The sequence below is a fragment of the Protopterus annectens genome, chromosome 11.part0, assembly GCF_019279795.1.
Source record: "Protopterus annectens isolate FY-2018-M chromosome 11.part0, PAN1.0, whole genome shotgun sequence".
Taxonomy (NCBI): Eukaryota; Metazoa; Chordata; order Ceratodontiformes; family Protopteridae; genus Protopterus; species Protopterus annectens.
The window spans coordinates 1,337,855,547-1,337,883,101 of NC_056745.1; the positions used below are offsets into that span (position 1 = coordinate 1,337,855,547).

At 42.7% G+C, this 27,555-nt stretch overlaps 1 protein-coding gene across 1 annotated transcript in view; it reads right to left on the reverse strand.

Annotated features, from left to right (window-relative positions):
- SBF1 (SET binding factor 1) overlaps positions 1-27,555 on the reverse strand; it is a gene marked incomplete in the record, with an annotated part of 3,250,730 nt that overhangs the window by 304,399 nt on the left and 2,918,776 nt on the right. The window contains 1 exon segment of the mRNA XM_044088658.1: positions 22,330-22,437. Within this exon segment, the coding sequence (XP_043944593.1) occupies positions 22,330-22,437 (108 nt within the window).

Consider the following 27,555-nt stretch of genomic DNA (forward strand, 5'->3'; position numbering starts at 1 on the left):
CCTTGACATCTCAGATGCCCAGGTGAGAGCCGCCCTCTCCAAAGCAAAAAACACAGCATCAATGAGACCAGACGGTGTCCCGGGCTGCATGCTACATTAACTCCAAGAAGAGCTAAACCCTCACATAAAGCTGCTGTTCAGTCTCAGCCTTACTACAGGATATGTACCCAAAGAATGGTGTACAGCAACAGTGGTCCCACTCCACAAAGGAGGTGCTTCTACGGACCCTGGAAACTACTGCCCCATAAGCCTGACTAGCCTGGTCTGCAAAGCTATGGAGAGGATCATTATGGATCTCATAAACAAAGACATTGGGGACCTACAGACACTGGATCCTACCCAATTCGGCTTTGTTAAGGGCAGATCCTGCCTCTTGAACCTGGTCGACTTCTTTGAAACAGTCACCAAGGCCATTGATGAGGGAAAGGTAGTTCACACAGCCTACCTGAACCTCGCAAAAACCTTTGACACAATACCCCACTCAGGCATCATAGACAAACTCTCCAGCTTAAATATAAACCCCTATGTCATAAGACGGGTTGGAAACTGGCTCAAGGACAGAACCTACATGGTCAGAATTGCTGGAGCCATGTCAGACTCTAAACCAGTTACAAGTGGCATCCCACAGGGCTCAGTCCTGGGACCTCTCTTATTCGGTATATATTTTTCTGAGGTACAGGCTAACACGGGAGGACTGTGGCTGACCAAGTTCGCAGATGACTGCAAACTGGGTGCCATAATTGACTCCCCAGTTGACACAAGCATCCTCCAAAAGGGTCTCATACAGACAGATAACTGGTGCCAGAGCCATGGCCTTAAACTAAACGCCAAAAAGTGTATAGTCATACCCTTTGGCAAAAACAAAGTGCCCACAAATTACCACATAGGTGGTAATCCATTAAGTACGGAAGAAGTAATTAGGGACCTGAGGACCCAAGTTGATAGTAATCTCTCCTTTGACAACCACATCGCCAAAGTGGTTAGAAAGACCTTCTATATAGCCCACCTTATCACGAAAGGATTCACATCTAGATCAAGGGAGGTCATTGTGCCCCTTTACTCATCCCTCATCAGGCCCATAATTGAGTACAATGCCCCATTTGGGATGTACCTTACCAGACACCTGCAGCAACTAGAAAGACCCCAAAAGTACCTCACAAAGAGGATCAAGGGACTCAAACAGATGCCATATGCTGCTCGGCTAAAGAAACTCCAGCTCTACTCAGTTGCATACAGCCTACTCAGAGGCGATCTATGCCTGACGTACAAAGCCATGTCCAACCCGGAATTAATGGACATGCTCCACCTCAGAAAATCTAAATCCCTTAGAGCTACGCGCTCGAAAGACTTGAACCTCAGCACAGAAATAAATAGGACATGCTGGAGGGACAGATTCATAACCCAGAGGCTCCCTTCACTCTGGAATAGAATCCCAGTCCATGTTAGGTAGAGCCCCTCACTGACTCTCTTCAAGAAGAATCTTGACGAGTGGATGGGAGATCGTAGGTTTACCCCGGGGATCACTTCTATGTCACTGCTAGACAGAGGCACAGTAAACTAACCTTAATAAGGGCACAGTAAACTCACTCCAAGGGGTGGCGAAAGCCAAACACACTCTAGCTAGGCTTGTAAATGCCCGAGGGCAGATAGCCTAGTATGAACCTATGATGATTTCTTGTCGAGCTGAATTTGCCAAAATTAACTCTTGGGATCTAAGACAGAAAAGACAGTGGCATTTGGCATCAGAGCTGTGACTTCTTTGACTGTGCGTATTGGATGAGGAGGTCTTTTTAGTGCTTTGTTCAAATCTTGTGAATCAATACATATTCTGATGTCACCTGAACTTTTCTTATAAGCTATGACCATGGAAGATACCCATTCAGTGGTTCATCGACTGGACAAATAACACCTTGTCGCACCATTTTATCCAGCTTGGCTTTGACTTTGTCCTGCATGGCCATTGGAACTTTCCGAGCTGGCCTGATAACTGGACTGACATCTAGAGATAACTTCATGTAGTACACAACTGGAAGCTTGCCTAGTTTGCCTTTGAAACGATAAGCATAGGTAGAAAAAAATACACTGGGCGAAATAGAGCATTGGTATTTTAAGCTAACATGATGGACTTGCCTGTTAAATGAAAGCAGTCTCATTTTCAAACTCTCTCTGAGCCCTAATAATGACTGGACATGCCTCTTAACGACATTAAATAAGTCATAACTTCTCCCAGCAGAGTAACATAAAAGCACTACTGAGCCATCAGTCTGAATTTCTTCACCATCATAAGCAAAAAGCTTTGCACACTTTGCCAAATCAAGCCTTTCACCATAAAACACACTAGCAAATGTTTCTGCTGACATAACATTGCACTTGGAACCTTTGTCAACTTTGAGCTCTGTGGGTTTTCCATTTATCCGAACAATACAAAATACGTCATTCTTTGCCCTTAAATCTACTGCATTGATTGTTTCATAAAGCACTGACGCACCATCAACATAAAGGGCAGGGTTGCAGCTTTCCAACTGATCGACTCAGAAATGTTCCCTTTTAATGAAAATGTGGGCCTTTTGATTTACAAAACCTTTCGAAATTATTCACTTATTGCATTTGTGACATTGCTAACCAAAAGCTAAACATTTTTCCCTTTTAGATTCATGATTTCCACCACAATTACGATAGTTGGTAATGAAACTAGGTTGGGGCCCATGCTTTGAGTTTGCTGACTCACTCTTATGGTTCACTGAGACTGTGCAAACTCTTGAATTTGCTGGAAAGCTCTGGGGTTTACCAGTGAGTACTGCAGGGGCTACAGTTGTTGCCACGTGCTTGGGCCTATTTCTTTTACTCACGTACTGCACACTTATCAACAAAAACTCTAGAAGTTACTAGAAACATGCATCTCTCATTTGTAAGAATCTTTGTGTCCTTTTATGTGCTCGTATATCTGACAAATCTCAATGGCCTTACTGGAAGTTAAATCACTGTCATGAAGTAAAATCTTTCTCACAGCATCATCCTTAATACCACACACAACTCTTTTATCAACTCATCCCTTAAATCACCAAATATGTAAGTTTTAGCCTTGTTATATATGCTGCAAAAGTTTCACCAGGCTTTTGATCCCTTGTGTAAAATAAGTGCATTCCCATTGCAACATATGTCTGGGTGCTACACATTTCTCTAAATTTACATTTTAAGCACCTGGGGTCCTCCCTTGACTCAGCCTGTACAGCAATATGGTTTTCCTCCTCCCCTGCAAAGACAGCAGGTGCATACACATATGGAATGCTCCCTTTTCAATGACTTCTGACCCAGCTAAATTAAGCAGAATAAATGCCTTTGTACAGTCGTCTTTATCAGAAAATGCAGCCTGTATGAAAATGTTGTACACTTGCTCAAACACTCTCCAGTTCTCTGCAATATTATTGTCAAACAAAAGTGCACTGGGTTTTTGAAATCCGTCTGCCATGCCCACAAAGTACGCACAAACACACTGAAAAATATGGCACTTGTAATTATGTACAAACAAACTTCTGTGAGCTTGTAATAACACTGAAATACACAAACTCTTCAAAATGCTTTACTTTGTGAAATATACTCTATAATGGTTGTATCTTGTGAAATAACTTTACTGTAATACTGCACAAACATGCGAACACTGTATACATTTCTGATAATTTGGATATTTTTAATACGATAAATACGTGCTTAGCAAAAAATGTGGTTGTTTCCCTTATTTTATTCATTTTATGCAATTCGGACTTTATTTCAAACATTTTCTGTAGTAATTCGAATACTTTTATCAATATTGGACATATTGGTTTATTCGAATATCATTTAGAGCATTCTGTATGCCTTGTTTTATATTTTGTGAGTAATAAATTGAGTAAGTTTTAACATTTGAAATTAATTTCTGACCTGTTTTGTGAATTATACATGCAGTAGGGATGATCTACTCCTATCTATTCCTCCAATACAAACCTGGTGCCTCTTGGACTTAAACTGAAGAAACTGGAGATCTTTCTGGCAACAAGTTGTTTTGGCCACGCTTCCTTTTAGATATGCCTCTTCTGACACCATGTCGTTTGTCCCTCTCTAACACAGAAGAAAAGCAGGTGGGGTAGATAGTTAAGATGCTTTATTACACAGAAACACATCAGGATGGATAGCAGCATCACAAAATATAACAAACTGATTAACAAACAGACCTTAGAGACATACATGCCTACCAGACCTCCCAACCGTCCCGAATTACTCGTTTTTTACCAAGTTGTGGGGTCAAAATGAAGGGGTGCCACGATTCCTGAGTGGCACTCCTTCATTTCCGATTTTTTTGCTTTTTTTATGTTTTGAATTGTCGTGCTGTTGGAGCTGACGTCATTGCATGCGCGATGACGTCAGCTCCATCAGCACTACCAGCCAGTCAGAATTGAGCTCAAGGAGCTTGCATCATTATTTCTGGCTGGCTGTGAGCGGGCTAATGCTGCCGAGAATGGGCTGCTGGCTAAGGGTTTACTTTTTTAAATTGCTATGTTGAGAATGGGCTGGCAACTTGCGTTACTTTATTTTTGCACATTTCTGCAGAGTTGGTGCCGACGTAAACGGACTTTGGGCTGCAGGCTGAGAGAACAGGATGAAGCAAGGCAAGGCAAGGCACTACCAGGTAAGGAAACAAAGTGTGTGTGTGTGTGTGTGTGTGTGTGTGTGTGTGTGTGTGTGTGTGTGTGTCCCAACCAAAGCCGAGAATCGAACGGGAGAACCTCTTGCTGTGAGGTAACAATGCTACTGCTGCTGTGTAATCGGTATAACATATGAAAAAGATATTATGTTGACCCTCTTGGGCCTTTTTGAGTTATGTGTACAAGAACCATTTGGGGCTGTGCTCTCGTTAGTGTTGTGGTTCTCCTACAGTTGGCAAGGACAGAGTTACTTTGAGGCATTCCTTCATTGCTCAAAAAGCCACCAGGGCAGGGGTTCATGTAAATGACACAACTACACTTGAAGCTATATGGAACTCTAATATAGGCCTTTTGCTGGAGGATTTGCCTTTGGTGCTTGATGAGTGTAGAAATGTCCTCCTGGTGAGTCATTTTAGAGGTATACACACCAGTTTATGCTATTTCTAAATTTTAAGTGTTAACAGCAAATGTTAAGGCATATACTAATTTAGGTTTTTATACACCCCCTATATCTCTCTTTGCCTAGAAATCTTGCTGCAAGAAGCTAGTAATGTAACTACTGTCTAGTAAATCCCCCCAACATGTTTACAGTTTGTTTTTTGCAAAGTTTATTCCCGTCTGCCACAAGGCTATCAAAATAAAGAAAAAAACAGATGTAGAGATATCCCCAACCACTTCAGCTTCATAGTCGAGATGGGTGCTCCCCTATGCAACTGGCAGTGCAACCCAATTTAAGCTTGTATAACTTCTACAGTACCACTAGTTCCTTTTTGTCTGAGGTTATTCTTTGTTTTTAACTTGCAGCACTCTTGGTAGTTGAGGGTGGTTCACTGTCACTGTTTGGAATATTTAGAGTTTTCTGATTATAAGACCCTTATTGGAGTTAACTAATCTTCTCTCTCTCTCTTTATCTTTCTCTCTCTGTCTCACACTCTCTCTCTCCCTCTTACAATAGTAGATAAGTTGTTGTGTGTGTGTGTGTGTGTGTGTGTGTGTGTGTGTGTGTGGGGCTGGGTATTCACTTATTGTCAGGTTACAGGTATGAGTGCAATTTATTACTTCACTTTATGTTACTGAGACCTGGCCCTGCCTTTTTCTTTGCTCGTTCAGTTTGCTACACATGATATAAAATCCATCAATTGTCAAGTTATAGAGCTTCAATATGTTTATAGATTACTAGGGGCAATTTTTGTCTGAGACGTTTAAGTGTCTTTGGTCTGTGGAATAAAAAAGCTTCAATGAGAATAAAGGACATTGAGAGCCACACAGAACAGTATTACCAGGTTAAACTTATATTCTAGTTGTTATGCCGCAATAAGTGCATATTAGTTATTGTACTGTTATAAAGGATCTGATTTCTTGAGTCCACATACTTACGTTTGGGGAGGATTCAGGAGGACCCGGACATTATATAAATTATCTGAATAATGTAGCATCCTAGTGGGATTACTGGACTCAATCCAGCTTCAGCTGGATGTAAGTAACATGCAGCTAGCTTATTGAAACATTTGATCTGTTCTGTTAGTTCCTTTTAGGACTCTCATACAACTAGGGTTGCCACCTTTTCAGATGCCCAAAGTGGGACATTTTTGGTACAAACGTCCGATTTTGCAGGCCGAAGGCCAGTACAAAGGACAGGACTTCACTTTTTTTGCCTAAATAAAAGCTTATTCTTGTAGCATTTAGTTGCTTATTCTGTTTATTATAACATTTAGGTGTTTCAGATACATAATAACTGTTTTATGCAACTATTACTTAAAATATAGGAAATAATTTTGTCCTAAAATCTCAGGAAATTTGCCATTTTTACAATTGTTTTGCAGGACACAACTGCGCAAAGAGGGACTGCCCCTCGCAAAGTGGGACAGGTGGTAATGCTAATATAGATGCTTTGAAGAGAAATGCTGCTAATTAACTGTCACAGAAGCTGGTAGGGCTTGCATAAATATACACAAAGTCATTTAAAGAACAGAGGCAGGCAAGAAAAAGGAGCTATGAAAGCAATTGTAGCCTGGCTGCTTCATGCATTCAGTAATTGAGAAAGCACTGCTAGAAATACCTTGGTCTAGAGATTACATTTGGGGTTTCATTCCAATATGCTTTTCCTGTTTTTAATAGATGAATGTTTTTATTATCTGTTTTCCAGAAGGAGCAAAAAAAAACGTTTATAAATTAGAAATATCTTTTATAGGTTCATACTAGGCTATCTGCCCTGAGGCATTTATAAGCCTAGCCCGAGTGTGTTTGGCTTTCGCCACGCTTTGATTCCAGTTTACTGAGCCCTTAGTAAGGTTAGTTTACCGTGCCTCTGTCTAGTAATGACAATGAAGTAATCCCCGGGGTAAACCTATGATTCCCCATCCACTCATCAAGATTTTTCTTGAAGAGAGTCAGTGAGGGGCTTTGTCTAACATGGACTGGGATTTTATTCCAGAGCAAGGGGAGCCTCTGGGTTATGAATCTGTTCCTCCAACATGTTCTGTTTATTTCTGTGCTGAGGTTCAGATCCCTCGAGCGCATAGCTCTAAGGGATTTGGATTTTCTGAGGTGGAGCAAGTTCATTAATTCTGGGTTGGACATAGCTTTATATGTCAGGCATAGATCGCCTCTAGGTAAGCGATACGCAACTGAGTAGAGCTGGAGTTTTTTTAACCGAGCCGTGTATGGCATCTGAGTCCCTTGACTCTTTTTGCGAGGTACTTTTGGGGTCTTTCTAGTTGCTGCAGGTGTCGGTTTAGGTACATCCCAAAAGGGGCATTGTATTCTATTATGGGCCTAATTAGGGCTGCATAAAGGGGCACTATGACCTCCTTTGATCTCGATGTGAATCCTTTCATGATAAGGTGGGCTATGTAGAAGGTTTTTCTAACCACTTTGGCAATGTGGTTGTCAAAGGAGAGATTACTATCAACTTGGGTCCCCAGATCCCTGATTACTTCCTCCGTGCTTAATGGGTTTCCTCCTATGTGATAATTTGTGGGTACTTTGTTTTTGCCAAAGGGTATGACTATACACTTTTTGGCAATGGATGATGGAAATGTTCTGAATTGGGCAGTTTTATAATTATTGGTTCATGCATTTTCTTTCATTACCTACAGTACAGCCTACTGTAAAAATGTTCATTCAAACAATACATTTAAAATGTGCTCTGTCTAGCAAGTGTGCTGTATTATACAAGGACTATAACTTAATAAAGTCAGGAAGGTGCAGCAAAGAAAAGAACGCATCATGTATGTTTCTTGTTTTGTGTGCAAGGAGCCAATGATTTGAAAACAGCCCAAACGTAATCTTTATCCACCATTGGCCAGATGCATTTTCTTTGGATGTGGTACGGGTTTTAATGCTGTTTCGATGAATGTCAGTTTCAAGGGCAGAGAAGTATTAATGCCAAGTCTGTTTTCATCGTGAGACAGTATTGCTTTATCAAATGTCTGTTAATGTTTGTGCATTGATGTGCTGCAAAATGTAAAAATAAAATCCAAATAATCATTGTAGAAGTAAAGCAGTATGCATGCACACATTAGTGCTTATGGTAAATGGGGCGAAATAGCCAGGTAATGGGATATTGGAATGGCTACAGGGGGACTCTAGTGCCATATTTTGGTTGTCTGTCCAGTTTGTGTTCAAAAGTTGGTATCCCACAACTCCATTGGAGTGGGTGGGGTTATGTAATTATGTATGCAAATTAGATGTTAATCAGCATACAGATTTGTACCTATTTTTCATGGGCCTTGTCCAGATTTTTGATATTTCCAGGTAGAGAGGTATGATGCCTACATATCAACAGCTTACTACAAAATGGCAGTCAGGCTCGCATGTGCTCAGTATTTATACACTTGTGCAAGCCCTCAGATAGCTTCTTAAAGGTACATACACACACATTGATCTACATCACCAATGGGTCAGAGTCCCCAGCTACTAGGAACCCTGGCTGGCCTCAAGGAAGGATATGCTGGAGTACAGAGGAACCAAAGGTAACCCTGTTCTTAGATACCAAGTCCAATTTGTAGCGTGAAATGAAAACGTGGATTAGACCAAGTTGCAGCAGCACAAATGTCATCAATGGAAAGTCTATCCAAGAAGGCCGATGAGGTAGCAACAGACCTAGTACAGTGGGTGTTAACTGGTCTGGATAGTTCTAAATGCAGACTAGCATAAATGAAGGAAATACAACCAGCAATCCACCTGGAGACAGTCATTTTAGAAATTGCCTGGCCCTTTCAGATCTGGCAGAAAGGCACAAAGAGTTTGTGTGACTTTCTAAATTTTGCAGTCCTTTTTACATAAAAGCGCAATTGTCTGTGGACATCTAAGCAGTGCAAGATATATTCTCTTTTATTAGAGTAATTAGGGAAAAAGACCGGTAGTTGAATTGCCTGATTGAGATTTGCTTCAGCGGCCACTTTGGGGAGAAAGGAAGGATTTGTTCTAAGAGACACCCTGTCCTTATGAAAGATCATGAACTGGGGCTTAATGCACAGAGCCTGTAGTTTCAAGGCCCTTTTAGCAGAAGTAATGGCTAGTAAAAAGGCTGTCTTCAGGACAGGAATTTAATATCATATGAAAGTACAGTTTTATACCTACCATAAATGTAGATGTTCGAGTGTATACCCTGCTGCAGTCATCACACTTGGGTTATCCTGTCATCAGGCGGTCCCGCAGTCGGCCTGAATTCCAAAGTCTTGGTCCAGCATCGGTTGATGTCGCTTCTTCCCTGACGTCAGTGCGCCAGGGGTATATAAGAGGCATCCAACGCCATTTTCTTCAGTTTTTCTTGCCCCAGATGTCAGGTGCCCCCCCAAAAGGTGGTCAATAGATAGTACCAATAATAAAAGTTTAGCACAAACAAAACATCCCTCCAGCTACAAGCAAATACACCAGAAAGGTTATATCAGATTTTAAGGTATTGAAAGATTTCAGTTAGGTCAGAGGGGATGGAGGGAGGGTAACCTGGACTGCAGCAGGGTATACACTCGAACATCTACATTTATGGTAGGTACAAAACTGTACTATGTTCATCGTGTTACCCTGCTGCAGTCATCACACTTGGGTTGAATCCCAAAGCTAAGGATGGGAGGTGGAGTCAAACAGGGTTAGAGGAGGCTAGAAGGCCCTGCAAAACTGCAGTGGCGAAGCCAGCTCTAGACTTAGAGTAAAGTGGTAAGTGATGATGTTTGATGAAGGTGTGTACTGAACTCCAAGTTGCAGCTTCCAGAATATCCTTGGTTGGCACCTCCCTGAGGAAGGCTGTAGGTGTAGCTGCTGCCCTGGTGGAGTGGGGCCTTATGCTAGCAGGAACTGGTTTTCCATGATGCGTGTAGCAAAAATGTATGCAATGTCCTATCCATTTGGAAATGGTCTGTTTTGAGATAGTCTTTCCTTGTGATGCTGTAGTATAGGATACAAAAAGCTGGTCAGATTTTCTGAAAACCTTAATTTTATCCAAGTAGTAACATAGTTGCCTGTGAATGTCCAAGGAGTGCAGGAGTCTTTCTCCTTTGTTCTGTGGATTTGGGAAGAAGGTGGATAAATGAATGGTTTGATTTAGAGCCACACTGGATATCACCTTTGGCATAAAAGAGGGGTTAGTTCGTAGAGAAACTCTGTCTTGATGAAAAATGAGGAAAGGCTTTACTGCCATTAGTGCCTGCAGCTCTGAGACTCTTCTGGCTGAAGTAATTGCTATCAGCAGGGCAGTCTTCCATGATATAAACTTTAAATCAGCTGAAAAAGCTGGCTCAAAAGGTGGCAGCGTAAGTTTTTCCAGAACAAAGTTGAGGTCCCAAGCTGGTGTTGGTGCTGTCCTGGGAGTCCTGATGTTTTTGGCCCCTCTGAGGTACTGCCTTAGAAGTGGATGTGAAAATAAGGGAGGATCCGTGTTGTAGTGAGCTGAAATAGCTGAGGCGTGGATTTTAATAGATGAAAAAGAAAGTCCTTTGTGTAACATCTCAGTTAAATATTGTAGAATCTGAGGTATGTCCGGCTCAAGGGTATTTTGGCCTTTAGCTTGGTTCCAGGCACAAAATCTTTTCCATTTGTCTGAGTAGGCTTTCCTGGTGCTGGGCCTCCTGGCCCCCAGAATGACATCCATAACAGCTTGTGAAAGAGGAGCTGGCTGGTTGCTTAGGTGATTTGCCATGCAGCCAAATTTAAGGTTTTGAGCTGGCTGTGTAGAATCTGACTGTCTTGCTGTGTGAGCAGATGAGGAATTTGTGGTAAAATCCATGGTGGGCCGTGGGCCATGTTCCTTAGTAGTGGGTACCAGTGCTGGCGTGGCCAGTCTGGGGCAATGAGTATCATTCGGGGTCTCTCCATCCTGACTTTCAGCAGCACCTTTGTGAGAAGGGGCAATGGAGGAAAGGCATATACTGTCAGCATTTTCCAACTGAATGAGAGTGCATCCACTTTCCAAGCTTGATGGTGAAATGTCCTGGTGCAAAATTTTGATAGCTGACAGTTTTGGGGGTTGGCAAACAGGTCTATGTCTAGGCGCTCCCATTTTTGAGTTATTATTGCAAAATACTTGTGGATCCAGTTTCCACTCGTGGGGATCCATGATGTTCCTGCTTAGGTCGTCTGCCAATGTGTTCTTTTTTCCTGGCAGGAATTGAGCTTGTAATTGAACTTGGTAAGCCAGTGCTGTGTTCCACAAGGTCATTGCTTGCCTGCATAGATGGTAGGAGTGTGTACCCCCTTGCTTGTTTATGTACCACATTACTGTGGTGTTGTCTGTCCTTATTATAAGCTGTCCCGGATGTAAGAGGTCCTTGAAGGCTGTCAGAGCATTCTGCACAGCTAACATTTCTTTTTGATTGATGTGCAGATTTCTTTGATCTGCAGTCCATATGCCTTGAACGCACTGTCCTGCCATGTGTGCCCCCCAGGCACAGTCCGATGCATCTGTTGTCATAGTTTGCCTGGCTGGGGGTAAGGTGAAAGGCTGGCCCTTGTTGAGGTGACATGCCTGTGACCACCATAGAAACCCATGTTGAAGGCAGGGAATGAGAGGTATCATTGTTTCCAAGCTGTGGCTGTGTTGAGTCCATACGGTTTTCAGGTACCATTGTAATTTCCTCATATGCAGTTTTGCAAATGGTATTAGTAGTATGCAAGATGCCATGAAGCCCAAGGCCTGCAAAATTTTTCTTGCAGGGAGTTGGGTCTTTGTTGCCATTATTTTGAAGTATTGAGTTAGTTGTAGTTGTTTGTCTGGCATCAGATAAGCCACCTGGGCCGTTGTATTCAAGCTGGCACCCAGGAATGTCATATTTTGCGAGGGCACTAGTTTTGATTTTTTTCATTTACTGTGTACCCTAGGCAACTTAGAAGGTGTTTTACAAAAGCCAGATGTTGTAAGAGAATGTCCTTGCTTTCTGCTTGGATGAGGCAGTCGTCCAGGTATGGGTATATTTGAATTCCTCTTTGTCTGCAGTATGCAATTACTGGTGCCAGGCATTTTGTGAAGACCCTGGGCGCAGTAGATAAGCCAAAGGGCAGTGCAGAGAATTGGTAATGGGTTGAACCTGCAATGAAATGGAGGTATCTTCTGCAATTTTGTCTGATAGGGACATGCAGGTATGCCTCCTTGAGGTCCAACGTTACTAGCCAAGCTTTCTTGCCCAACATGGGAAGAAGCTGCTGTAGTGTTAGCATCTTGAATTTGGGTACTTGCAAGAAGGTGTTTAGAATCGAAAGGTCCAGAATGGGGACTAGAAAGAGCCTTGAGTAAAATCCTTGGTCTTGCTCCTGTGTAGGTACCAGATGAATGGCTCTCATGTCCATGAGAGCTGTAATTTGTTTTTGTGCCTCTGCCCATTGATTTTGTGGCAGGTTTGGCATTCCTTTTATCCTTGGCAAGGTGTGGAAATGGAATCTGTATCCTTGTGAGATAATGTCTAGGACCCATTTGTCCTCTGTGATGATGCGCCAGTTGTCTGCAAAAAGTGCTAATTTTCCTCTCAAGGGAGCTGCCAAGAGAGCTTTGCTCGGCAGTTTGAGGTTTAAGTCATTGTGTTTGTCTTCTAGTAGTTTGGGACCTGTCTCTTCTCCTCCCTTCTGTGTTGCAGTGCCCCATTGGCGAGGTTTGTAAGGGATTTGTGCTTGCCTCTGCCCCTTGGGCGTCTGTATTTACCCCTCTGTGGTCTGTCAAAAGCTGGAAAGGACCAATTTTTTGTTGGCCAATTTCTGCTGAAGCGTGGGGGTTGTACCTGTAAGAAATATTTGACCGTCTGCATAGACTTTGCCTTATCCTCCATTTTCTTTAAAACCTCTTCTGCTTTAACTCCAAATAAGACATCCTGCAGTAAGGGTGCATCTAGTAACTTTGCTTTAACATGATCAGGCAGAGTTTGTTCCTTTAACCAAGCATGCCTACGTATAACAGACCCAGTAACAGCTGCTCTACAGGAAGCTTCCAAGGAATCAAATCCACATTGTAAAGTATGTTTGCCCACCTGTTCAGCTGCATGCAACAGATCCTGCATTTCCTTGAATTCAGACTGTTGAGGGTGCGTGCTCATCTTTTGTTTTATTTGAGACATTAGGTATTGCTGGTATTTCAGCATGTGAAATTGACAATTTAGTGCTCTCATAGCTAGAGTAGCTGAGGTGTAAACCTTCTTCCCCCACCTATCTAGTGCTCTGGAGTCCCTTTCAGAGGGTACAGGATTTTTAGCCATAGAAGCCTTAACCCCTTTGGGACCCTGGGAGATTGTCTCTGGGTCAGCAACAGGGCTTTTGTAAAGGAATTTGTGTGAGTCAGGCACTCTATAATATCTGTCTGGTTTGGCTGGAGCAGGAGGCAGAGAATCTGGATTTAGACTAGATTCTAAGTAAACATCATCCACAATGTCTAAAACTGGAGGGATAGCAGGTGGTCTGTGCTGGGGGAGTAAAAGAAACTCTCTGAGCCTTTTCCTTGAGTCGGAGTAGTCCTGACCTTCCCAGTGGAAATGTTCCATCATGGTATGTAAGGTTTCCCCAAAGGAACAGTCTTCAGGGGGAGAAGCTGAGGGAATGGAATCTTCAGCATTAGAATCTTCATAAGGGGGAAAGGAGTAATCCTGTCCCTGAGAGGAGCCTGAGGAAATAGACACTTGATCAGAGGAGGCATAATCCTCCTCTTGTCTAGGCCTTTTGTCTGGGGGGGTTGGGAACCCCTGATTAAAGAAATCAAATCTTCAGCCATTTTAAGCATCTGTTTCTTAGGCATGGGGCCTTGAACTGGAGACTGATGTGCAGTCTTTTTTGGTTTTAGAGGAGTCTTAAGCTTAGCATAAGATTTTATGGTGAGAGTAGTCGGTCTGAAGACACCTTCTGTAACCGAAGGTGTTTCCACAGCACCGGCTTCTCCTTCTGCAATGTTGTCAGTAGGGCCTAAAGAAAATGGCTGCGTCGGCCTAGAACTCTCTGCTTGAGAATCCAAAGCGGTCGGGGGTTGCAATTCTGCGGTCACCAGGGGCTGCATAGGCACCTCACTGAAAACCGGAGAACCAGCGACCAGCCCAGCTGAGGCCTCGGAGTCTGGCTTGGATCTAGGCTGCCTGTCTTTATCTTTGCGTTTTTTATGCACGTCGGCAGTCGGTTGCTCCAACGGCATAGTGTAATTAAATTTCCTACTGAAGTAGTGTTGTGCGAAATCAAAGTGTCGCTTTATAGTTCGCTTATTGAACCTAGCACAAAACCGACAACCAGTGACGTCGTGGTCTGGGCCTAGGCAAGGTATACAATAAGAATGAAAGTCCTTATGAGGTATTTGCTTCCCACAAGAAATGCAATTGTTAACTTTTTCTGACATCGGACTGAGGCAAGAAAAGGTTCCCCAATGGGATACTTAGCTTTAAAGACTTCGGACTGAAATTCGATTCGAAAATATAAGGTGTCGGCCAACCGGCACTTGCGAACTGCTTCTGATTCGGGCACCGCACGGCAAGAAAGACTGAAGAAAATGGAGTCGGATGCCTCTTATATACCCCTGGCGCACTGACGTCAGGGAAGAAGCGACAGCAACCGACGCCGGGCCAAGACTTTGGAATTCAGGCCAACTGCGGGACCGCCTGACGACAGGATAACCAAAGTGTGATGACTGCAGCAGGTAACACGATGAACATCTAGTGGGTTCAAAACGTTTTTTTGCATCAGAGACTACAGCACCAAAGTCAAATCCCATGGAGGTGAAGGATCTTTAATAGGAGGTCTAAGAAAAACCAAAAAGCCTGACACGGCCAGAAAGGGGCCATGAGAATGAGAAAACTCTTCGGGTGACAAGATTTCTGTAAGACTGGATATTAGGGGAGATGAGACCTGAGGGCCAATCGTGAACAAGAGCATCAATGGGTGACTCCCCTGATGGGGGAAGCAGGGCAAAGTACCTGCTGCATTTGTGGTTGACTGTGGAAGCAAAAATGCCACATCATGGTTGACCCCAATGGTTGAAAATCTACCTTGCCACTGATGGATTCAGGGACCAGGCATGAGGACTCAAGATGGACCTGCTGAGTTTGGAATTTTGGAACTCCCGGGTATATGAGTTGCAAGAAGAAAGCACTTGGAAGATGTCTCCCATTCCCACACTCTCATGGCTTCTCTGCATAGAGGATAAGACCATGTTCCCCCTTGCTTGGTAAGGTACCAGACTACAGCCATGTTGTCCATCTGAACTGCTATGGTCCCTGCAGGGAGGCAGCACTAAAAGACTTGCAACGGTAAAAGGACTGCTCTCATCTCCAGGACGTTTATGTGCAATTTGGTCTCTATAAGTGACCATGTACCTTGAACTGCCCTTCCCTGAAAATGTCCCCCCCAACAGGGAGGCCTCAGTGGTCACTCTGACCTTGGGCAGGGGAAGACAAAAAGGGCCTGCCTATAAAAAGGTCCTGGGACTGAAGCCATCAAATAAGATGATTTCTGCATACCTGCATCAATTTTACTGTCATGGACATGGGCTGAGACAGAATGGACCACTGAACTGCTAGGGTCCATCGAAGAACTCGCATGTGATACCTAGTGAGCAGCACCAACTGAATGGCAGCCGCCATACAGCCTAGTGCTTTGAGAATCAAATGAACAGGTGGATGTGATAGATTCAACAGAAGAGAAACTTGATCCTGAGTCAAATGGACCCTGCGAGCAGGCAGGGCAGCTGTGTCTCTTATGCCATGTCCAGCAGGATGCCAATGAACTCCAGGTTCTGGCTTTCAACTAGATTTGACTTGGGAAGGATTACTGCAATACCTAGATGGTGGAAAAGCTTGAGGACATACCTGGTCGCCAGTGTTTGTCAATGCCTCATGGGAGCCATGAGAAGCAATTGTCCAGGTACTGGAAACCCTGCAGCCTGAGATCAGGTGCCACCACTGTCATGCATTTGGTAAACACCTGGGGGGCTGTGGTGAGTTCAAAGGGCAGGGTTCTGAATTGATAACGATTGTCTCCTAGACAAAAGAGTAAGTGCCTCCTGGAGCATCTGTCACTCTATGTGATAGCATGCATCCTTGAGATCCACTGAGCACATCCAATCATCCTTGCGCAAGAGAGGCAGAATGGACTGTACAGTGACCATCTGGAAATTCAGACATCTTGACAGAAAGGTTTTGCTTGCTGAGGTATAAAATCAGACCCAGGTCCTTGGTCTATTTTGGCACAAAAAGAAGAGAGAGTAAATTCCAAACCTTCATTGTCCTGTCAGGACCGTTTGTATGGCTCTTTTTGAAGGAGGTCTTGCACCTCGAGATAAGCCAACTCCCTTTGAATTGGAAGGGACTGGACTAACTACTGGAAACGATTTTTAGCACCTACTGATTGGAAGTGAGACTTGTCCATGCAAGTGAGTGAAGGGAAAGCCAACCCCCAACTGTCTCCAGGGCAGGAAAGTCAGGCAGCACATCAGGTGCACTGGAAGAGCTTCTGTGAGAAGGGTTCTTGGGAGCCCTGATTTTGCACAGCCCCTCTGCCCCTAGGGTGGCATCAACAGTTGAATCCCACGCCCTGGCCTGTGGAAAAGGATTCCTGGAAAGCATCCTGAAAGGAAGACTGAGTCCTTCGTAACCAAAGCTTCTTAATTCCCCTCTGGGTCTTAGAAACGGACCTCTGGGGAGTAAAAAAACTACCACAGAGAGAGTCTTGCCTTCCTGCTCATGGTGGCTTAAGGTCTCTCTAACAGATGGTCCAAACAAAGTGGAATCGTCAAATGGGGCATTAGTAAAGGACACCTTAAAGGGCTCCACAAACCTGCAAAGGCGAAGCCAGGCATGCCACCTGATAGAGATGCCTGTGCCTGCAGCTGGAGAGGTGGCCTCCACAGTAAAAGAGATCAACCTCATCTAGGCATTCGCTAAAGAAATGAAAGTGAACAGCCTCAAATAGACTTTCTTGAAGCTCTCTGAAGGCAAAGACTCAGACAGGGAAGTGATAAGCTCAGAAACCAGATCCCTCTGAAGCCGGATAAAATGGGCCAAGTAACTGGATGCTCTCAGGCCAAAGGTAGCTGAGGCAAACACACACTTTCCAAAACAGTCACTCACCCAGGACTCCCTGTTTGGGAGATGGACCAAGAAGCTTGCTCAGCTAGCTCTTTCTTGGTAGCAGCGGCCACCACAATGGCATCAACAGAGACCCCTTTGCTCCAAAATGACCTATCCTTAGGGGGACAGAGGAACTGATTATCTTTCTTGTACACAGATTCCACCATGTCCGGCTCCTTCCATGCCTTGCTGACAATGAGGTCCCAGGCTTGTCAGTAGGGAGAGGGAACCCAGGAAGTAGATGGGCTCGTTCCAAATGCCTTAAGAAACACGGACTCCTCAGAAGACAGGGGTTGGAAAGAACATCCACCTCTCTGTTTGAGAACTTCCAGGATGTCCCTGAAGGAAACCTCCTCAGGTGGATGTCTGGGGACCAATCTCCCTCCTCGAAATGTGTCTTTGGTGAGGGGCTCTCTGGGGGAGTCCAAGTGCCTCCTCTTACATGTTCTCTTCTAAGGGGGATCCGCTGCTGAGGGCTCAAGGGACATGGTTACCGCAAGTTGGGCTGACCCTGGATGGATGATGAGGCCTCAGCACCCAATCCCAAGAAAGGCTGGGCAGGAATTTGACAGGACGGACAGGTAACTCCCAAACTGGAGAAGGTCTTCTATACTGTCCAGAAGGTTGACGGACTGGACAAAGCCCCCCTCCCTTCCCCAACAGCTGGGGCCACCTCTGAAGGGAGAAAGGACCCCAATGCAGTGCCAAGGCCCCTTGATATCGGCCCTGAGCTGTCCAGTGCCAAAATCCCCAAGGTAAGAGAGCAGTCCAAAAAATCCAGACCCAAACCTATCCCCAGGGAACCAGCATTGACCACTTGAAGACGAGGCTCACTTTGGTCCGAGGGCTGCAGAACACAGCTGGTCAGGGACTCTGAAGGTGTCGAGAAAGGGGGATACCCGACACTGTCGGCCTCTCACAACGAACATCCGGGTCCTGACATTCCAAAACCTGTGTGATTGGAAGAGGACAGTGGAGACCTGTGGATGGGGAGGGTCCCCTAGCCACACGGGCTGGGGATGACAGCAGGCCCAACTCGATTTGGGATTTCAGGAAACTCCTTATCATCCTATCCATGTCTGAGGGAAGGAGACTTCTGGATGATCTAGATGAAGCTGAAGAATAGCCTGATTGTGCTGGGAATCTGGCCTTGGATCCTGTAGTTCTAAGGCTCTGAGAAGGAGATAGGCTTCAATGTCTTGGATCCAACCTCCTGGAGGATCCAGAAGTGGAACACTCTATGACAATAGCAGCCGACAACTGCTGGATTTGACAACTTTATAGGATCTAAAGACTTAGGAGCCCTACCGGATGGATCCGACAAACTGGTCGGATCCAGGGATGGCCTGCCTTTACTTGGATTTGAAGGCCTACAATCCTATGAGGCCTTGGATCTGAAAGCCTGCTCAGAAGACCTGGAAACTGCAGATCTTGGATCCGACACCGAAGAGACTGGACTCAGATCTGGGGATCTGCGATCCAAGAGCCTCAGTTTTTTGGGGAGTGAAGAAGAGTATATCCCAGGGGTAGGAGGATGTCTCTTCCTCAGTTCCTAAGATGGCTTGGAAGAGGAATCTGAGGATAGTGATCTGCCTTAGGCCAAGCCTTAAGGAGCAACTTTTTGCAGTGCTCAACAAGGGCCCTGGGGTTGAAAGCACCACAAATGTTGCATTCAACCTCCAGGTACGCCGAACCTAAACAGTAGAGACACTCCTTGTGGGAGTCGGAGCAAGGCATCTTCTGACCTCACGAGGAGCACCTCTTAAAACCTGACGGATTTTCAGCCACTTTAACTGCAACACCCACCCACCGACACACACAACAGAAAAGAAAAAACTAAGCTCTAACAGGGAGGGGAGGAATTAAACTTGACTAACAATAGTTAGACAGAAACAATACCCTAAAAAGGAAAAGTGAGAAGAAAAGGAGCCAAGAAAATAGCACTTTTCTCTTAGTTCCTATGCTTGAGCCTGGACCACAGCTGGAACGATTCAGTGGCAAACAAGATCTGAACTTTAGAAGGTAACAAGGAATTGTGGGAAGTGGAGGAGCTTGAGCTCTGGATCTGTCTGAGAAGTTGCTGGCTCCAATCCGAGATAGGATCCTAGACCCATCGGTGATGAATAATGACACGGATAGCATCAGATCATTTATTTAATCCTGCCCAGAAACCATGGGCAACATCAGACAGGCAAGTATGTTTTCTTCCACAGGATAAAAAGAATAATGAATCAGTAAACCATTCACTGACACAAAATATGTATATATTCCACTTCATTCTACCTTACTTTAATTACATCAAAAGGCCTAGATGTATGCATACATTTCTCCAAGTATCCACTGTGAAATTGAATTTTATAGTATCCTGACCTTCTAGAGACATCTTCCTTGATTGCCTATAGTGAAAGGCTGCAACTTCTCCCATAATCTTTATATCATGTTTCATTACTTTTGTTGGAATACACAGTGCAGCCTGTATAACCCTATTCAACCAAAGCCTGTGCACCAGCTTAGTCTCAACAGAATGGAGGGCAGCCACTGTCATCCCTCAGCAACAAAGGTGGAGCACCCACTGACCCAGGCAATTATAGGCCAATCAGCCTAACTAGCCTGATCCTGCAAGGCCATGGAACACATTAACATGGACCTTATAAACAAGGACATTGGCAGCCTCCAAATGCTTGATCCCACACAGTTTGGTTTTGTTAAAGGGAAATCATGCCTGTTAAACGTGGTCGCCTTCTTTGAAACGGTCACCAAAGTCATGGCTGAGGGCAAGACATTGGACAAAGCCTACCTTCACCTAGCCAAAGCCTTCAACACTATTCCTCAATGGGCATAATAGATAAAACTCTTCCAGCTAGGCATCAACCCATATGTTACCAGATGGGTAGCTAACTGGTTCACTGACAGAACCCACTCAGTCAAAATAGGGGAAGCCACCTCTAGTAGAAATACTGTAACAAGCGGAGTACCACAAGGATTGATCTTCAGGCTTCTACTGTTTGGGATACACTTTTCTGAGGTGCAAGCCAAAACCAGTGGTCTGTGGCTGACCATGTCTGCAGATGACTGCAAGCTGGGCATTGTCATAAATTCCCCTAGTGATGTGAACATCCTCCAAGAGTGCCTTAACCAAACTAATGACTGGTGCCGGAAGCATGGCCTCAAACTGAATGCCAAGAAATGCATCATTATCCCCTTTGGGGAAAATGGTGTCCCCACTAATTATCACATTAATAACGTACTAAGCACGCAATCAGTCGTGAGGGACTTGGGCACCCAGGTTGATAGCAACCTGACTTCTGACCACCATGTTTCCTCAGTTGTACAGAAGGCTTTCTACATGGCCCACATCATAAGTAAGGGTATTTCATCTAGGAACAAAGAGGTCACAACATCCCTGTACTCCCCCCTTAGACACATTATCGAGTACAATACTTCCCTTCGGCATATACCTTGCCAAGCACAAGGCAGTTGGAGAGAGCATAGAGTTTCCTGACCAGGAAAATCCAGGGTCTCAAACGGGTCTATATTAAGTCAGCGAAACAGCATTACAGCAAATGCCGTTTCACTGACACATATAGACCAAAAGCGGACAACAGTGAAAGCTGAGGTCAGCGATTTTTTCCACCAGGGGAAAAAAATCACTTGGCCTGCACTGTGATATTGTCCTTTACCCCACTATAGTGAGATTTCTGAGTTTGTATATTTAGTTGGGGGGGCACAGCCCCCAACTCTGCAATATTGTAAGTGGTGTGTTGCGTTTTGTTGGTCTACCAATTTTTTTTTTCCCTGGGAAGAAAATCAGTGACCTTGGGGTTCCACTGTTGTCAGCTTTTGTTGAATATGTGACGGCGAAATAGCATTCGCTGTAATGCCATTTCACTAACTTAATATAGACCCTCTTAAACACCTATCCTATACAGATATGCTAAAAGCCCTGTCCCTATACTCAAGTGTCGTACAGACTGCTCAGAGGTGACCTGTGTCTGGCATACAAGGCTGTCTCAGACTCGGCCTTGATGGAGTTGCTACATATATGCAAGTCAAACTCCACTCGCGCAACCCACACGCAAGGTCTAAACCTGGTCTGTAACATTAATAGAACTTGTTGGCAGGATAGATTTGTGCCCCGATGACTTCCCCATCTGTGGAACAGACTTCCTCTCTATGTCAAGCAGAGTACCTCATTAGCCCTCTTTAAGAGGAACCTGGATGACTGAATGGGAAAAAGAAAATATACCCCTGGGATCCCACCTGTATCCCTGCTGGCCATGGAAAACAGGTGCTGACTTTGTGGGAACATGGGTGAAATTCTTGGCTAGGCTTATAAGGGCCTTTGGGCTAATAGCCTAGCATCATCCTATAAACATCCTGACAAAAGCTTTTCGGCACTAAAACCTTTGCTTCCCTGTCCCTTATTTGTCTCATCAATCATTTCTATATATTTTTTAATTAATGTTAAAACCCATTTCTTTCAGGCTTTTTCTATTCCATCAAAGAAACATTCTTTCTCACTTTTCTTTACAGAAATTTCATGTTCTCTACAACTCGTGTATTTTCTGTAACACTATACTGGACATGCTACTGTAAATAAAGGCTAGCACCTTCTCTTGTACTTTATCAAGAAGCCTATTTATATTGCAAACCAACAGGTCATACTGTGTCATCATAAAGATTATATTGTGTTCTGCTTAGCTTGTGTTTGTCTGTCTGTTAAAAGCTTGCCATTCACAGTCTATTTTTATTATTTTGTGTGCCCCTTTATATATTATTTCTGTAGTATTGTTTCAACTGAACCTGATTCATAGATTAGTACTAGGCTAACTGCCCTCATGGACCATTTTGAGCCTAGCCATGAGAATCAAACTCTGCACCTTGTGCTGCTAAGGTAAACACCTTAACCATTACGCCACCTACTAAACATGCAAGTCCCTCCCTAGCAATGAAACAAACACATTAACTATATACATATTTTTTGCAAAGTCATACAGCTGTCTGTTTCATACATATCTATTTCAGTGCAAGACTAGAATTGTATTTCTCCTCTTGCTGAACATTCTAAAGAAATGCTAATATAAGCTTCCAGACAAGTACAAATTAAGCAATGAACTGCAATAACATACCTTCCCATCTTGTTTAGACTCTGCTCGGTGGGCAGCTCGGGCCCTATCCCATATGTCTTTCCACCGCTCTGTTGTCTGACCCAGTTCTGATTCGAGAGCCTGCAACTCCTTGTGAATAAAAAAAGACAGTCAACAATAATTTATGTGAACAAGCAGCAGCTAAGACAAAAACCTAAGCACTGCCCTCTGCCTTTTACCAATACATATAAATCTGATTTAAGAAATGCTTAAACAAAGAGGTGACTCTGTACTTAATCTTTTACTATTGGTTAAATGCCAGGAAGGCAAACATGTTTTCTTTCACAGATTAAAAAGAATAATGAATCATTGACAATTCACAGATACAATTTCAGTTTTGATTTACAGGAAGATTTTGGTATATTTAGCCTGACTTTATTAGGAAGTATGCAGCACACATCATGAACCACATAAACTAAACAGATGAGTGTATGAACTCATCTTAGCATTCACAGATAGAGAGCATGCTCATATGAGGAGTTTACCTACAAAATGCATTAGAAGATTAGGGGAAAAAAGTTTGAAATGTAAACTTCTTTCTTCATCAATGATGACTTTCAGGGTGCAAAGAAGATAGAATCAAACATCACCACAATGCAACAGTTACTCAAAGTCAGTGTTGTTGCATACCATGATTATACTGACTTCCAAGACTATGTAACTTCAGGGTAAGATGGTTTCTCCTTTCCCCAAGGCTTAGTGATCCTGGTATTAGTATAAACAGAGCAGTGAGGATATGGGTGTACCACCACTCACATGGGGGCATTTTTTTTCTTCTTACTGTCAACGTTTACAAGGTTCCACTTGGTGAATGTGACATTTGACATCACAAGGCTTTTCACTTCAATAAATAGCCATGAATTTGATTTCCCCTTGTATATGATTTACAACACAAATGCATCTGAGACATCCTACTGCAGGAAAAGCAAGACAATTTTAAAAGGGTAAGCCAATTAATACTGCAGACTTTTTAGGGCCACATCATAAGCCACAAAAATCAAAGGTACTACAAAGACAACTTACGAAAGTCAGTCAACCAATGCCCTTTGGATATGGAAGGGAACTCATTCAGAACGCAAGAAAACTCTACACATACAGTAAACAGAGGTCAGGAGTGAACCCTGGCACTGTGAAGCAGCTACTGGCACACCTAATGTGGAAAGGGCATGGAATAAGTAAAAAAAAAAAAAAAAAAAAAAAAAAAAAAATCATGCCCCCTTCAGGCCGTATAGACACTGCCAGTGCAGGTTCTAGCTAGTGAGATGATGACAACTGAAAGATAACTTTAAACAGTTTAGTATTTACACATCAAATATGGGAACATTTCTTAAAAAGAACACTAAGATTGAGATCCAAAATGAGTACACTACAGAAAAGAACTGTGAAGTGAAGGGGCTGGATACACATTTATGGTGAAAGATGCACTTCAAAGGTGTAGAGATGGTTCACAAAAAGTTAAATTCACCAGAAATAAAAAAACAAAAAAAAAAAAAAACAAATAAAAGCATTGAGCGCTTTTGTCTCCTAAAGTGAGACTTCATCAGAATAATGCTAGAATAAAACACAGGGCAATAAATAGCTTTAAAATTAATGTCATTGGTAACTATTTAACAACCGAATTAAATCAAGTTGGTGAACATTCAAATTAAAGGGCCAGTGGCAAGATATCAAATTGCAAGTTGCAGTACAAATGATAAAAGGCATGTGAACAGCCAACGTAAAGAATTTCAAAATGAACACTTTTGCACAAGTTAAGTTTCGAGAAATAATTTAAAAGAATATTGTTTAAAAAACGTGTACTAGCATAAGCTAAACTAAGTTACTTATGAAAACAGAACTAAAGTTTATTTGCTTTAGAAATGAAAACAGGTGCAATAGAAGTACTGTCATTTAACCCAGGGGAAAAATAACGTCCAGTCGAAATTGCCAATGCAGTTCATACATTTTAAAATTTTTTTCCAGTCCCCAACTCTAGGATTTGGTGAAATCTTTTCTAGAGTCCCAATATAAAATTTGCTAGACAATGGACATTTGGTAGAATGTTTATATAGGGTGCTGCGGTCACTCTTGTTGGTAATGTCATATGCATGTTCATAAATATGGGTCCTGAGGGAGCTTTCAGTTTTGCCAACATAAAAAGGTGGACATCCTGAACAAATTGCTAAATAAGCCACTCTAGGAGTAGTGCAACTAGAAACGTGCAAGATTATAGGATTTGGCCATCCACTGGGTCTAGACTTTTTGTGGCACTACAAAACACAAAGATTTTCCTTTTTTGTAAATAAGGTTTCTGTAGATCACTGTGTGTATTCTTCTAGTCAGCTACTGTAGCTAGACAGCAAGTGCATATAAGTACTGAGCACATGCAAGAACAGTGCCATGTTATACAGTCAGCCAGATTTGATGCAGTTATGAATGGAGATGCCCATGCGAGTGTGTTTGAAGTAATGAATGAATCAGTTAGCTTAAATACATGTTTCAATTGCAGTTCCTGACATGTTTATGTACAATAAATATCCTGAATCCATACACTGCTTCACTGTCTCTTTTGAATGCATGAGACAAGCGACATGGTGCCAGAAGTGGGAGCCAAAATTGAAGCAACACACAAGCCATGATGCACGCAGTTAAAAGTGGAGGAATATACCAGAGTGAACTTGCAAACAGGTCAGTGGTTATCCAAAGGTACTTAAATTTGTTTAAATGATTTTTCAGTCGCTGAACGTGTGGTGGAGAATTCAAAATGTTCAGAATAATTACTAAGATAAATGAAATGTCAGAAATTGCAACATACTGATAAAAGTATTTGAAATAAATACAAAAGTGTCCTAAATACTTTTAGTGTTAAAATGTACGAAAAGGCTAAAACGGCCACGTCTTCACAATGAACTACCTTTTTGCATTAATTAAAGCTGTTCAAAGTGTCCACAGCTTCTGGAATGTTCGCAGTGCTTGCAGTGTTAAAATGAAGCCTTTTCAAAGTGATTGTTGTGCATTCAAACATAATTACAAGTACCTGGTGTATGCTTACATTTAAATGAAATTTGTTATGCCACAGGGATTTTGCAGACCTGAACCTTTGATGCTTGATAATAATATTGTTGAGAACTGGCGAGTGTTTGTGCAAGAATATATTTTCATACAAGCTAATTTTTCTGATAAAGACGCATGTACAAAGGCATTCATACTTCTTAATTTAGCAGCCTCAGAAGCCCTTGAGAAGGAACTTCATTTGTGTAAGTACCTGCTGTCTATTCAGGAGAGGGTGAAAACCGCCATATTGTGAAACAGCTGAAACGCGGGAAGAGCAAGTGCTTAAAACATAAATTTAGGGAAATGTGCAACCCTCAAACAAATATTACAATGGAAAGGCACGTTTTACACAACAATTCAAAAGCCTGGTGAAATATAGCAGCATATATTATTGACTTGAGAAATAAAACAAAAACGTGCAGATTTGGTGATTTGCGAGATGAGTTAATAAAGGATAGACTTGTGTGTGGTGTTAATAATGATGCAGTGAGAAAGATTTTGTTTCGAGATAGTGATTTAGCATTGCGCAAAGCCATAGAGATCTGTCAAATTTATGAGCTTAAAGAAAAGCACATGAATATGCTTACAAATGAGAAAAATGTGCTTGCAATAACTAACAGTGCAAATGTTGACAGTATGCAATATAAGATTGGGTGCAAACGGAGTTATAAACCAAAGGGTGTTGTAGCTTCTAACCCTAACCATAAACCAAATGCGGCCGCAACAAACATTACTGTTAACTGTCGTAATTGTGGAAGCAACCTTGAACCTAAACGAGTAAAGTTTTTAGCTTTTGGTCAGCGATGTAAAAAGTGGAATTTCAAAAGGTTTTGCAATTTTAAAGTGGTCCATACTTTTAGTAGACAGTATCCAAAGAAGCACTTAGATCAGACAGAAAGCCGTGAGCAAACCTTCTATGTTGATGTTGATCTTGTCTCTGTGACTGATGAAACTGTTAATACAGTAGATTATCAGTTGGCAGCAAAGGGTGAAATATTTTGCACTGTTCGAATTAATGGGAAACCTGTAGACCTTAAAGTAGACACTGGGTCCAAGTGCAGTGTTATATCAGCACAAATGTTTGCCAAAGTAAAAGCTGGTGAGAAAGTTGATTCAGCAAATTGTGTGACATTTGTTGCTTATGGTGGTGAAGAGATTCAAGCTGATGGTGCAGTAGTTCTCACATGGCATTCTGCTGGGAACAGCTACGACTTGCAGTTTGATGCAGTCAAAAGACACGTGCAGTCACTGTTAGGCTTCAAAGACAGTTTGAGAATGGGACTGATTTCATTTAATAAGGAGGTCCATCATATAAGTGAACGACGACGATAGTTTTACACAGAATATTTACAGTGAATATGAAGATATTTTCACAGACAAGCTTGGTAAACTGCCAGTCACATATTCCATGAAGTTAAACCATGAAGTAAGCCCAGTTGTCAGACCAGCAAGGAAGGTTCTGGTAGCAAAGAGCAGAGCAAAGTGAAAGCAACACTAGACAAAATGGTGAATTTAGGTGTGATAACTCCAGTAAAAGAGCCCACTGAATAGGTATCCTCCATGGTTGTAGCTCATAAGAAAAGCTCAGATGATATTCGAATATGTATTGATCCCAGAGATTTAAACAAAGCCCTTAAATGTCCTCATCATCCAATGTGCACAGTAGAAGTAGAGCAGTTCTTATGCCAAAATGTCACTATTTTTTCAGTCTTAGATGCAAAAAGTTCATTTTGGCAAATTTTGCTGGATCACAAATACTCATTGTTAACTACTATAAGTACACCATTTAGTACATACAGATTCTTGAGAATGCCATATGGGATAAATTCTGCCAGTGAAGTATTTCAGCAAGCGATGAAGCAAATTTTTTTCAGGTTTTTCATGCGCTTTCATAGTAGACATTATTGTAGGGGGCAATGGTGAAGACAAACATGACAGAAACCTCAAAAAAGGTGTAGACCGTGCACGTGAAGTTAATCTTAAACTGAATCCTCAGAAATTTAAGTACAAGCTGAGAAGTTACTTATGGAGGTCATTTGTTTACCAGTTCTGGCTTACAACCAGGTGTGTCTAAGCAAGCAGCAATTCTTGAGATGCCAGTTCCAGACAATGTCGAATCTTTGCAAAATTTTCTAGGTACGGTCAACTATTTAGGAAAGTTCATCCCAGACCTGA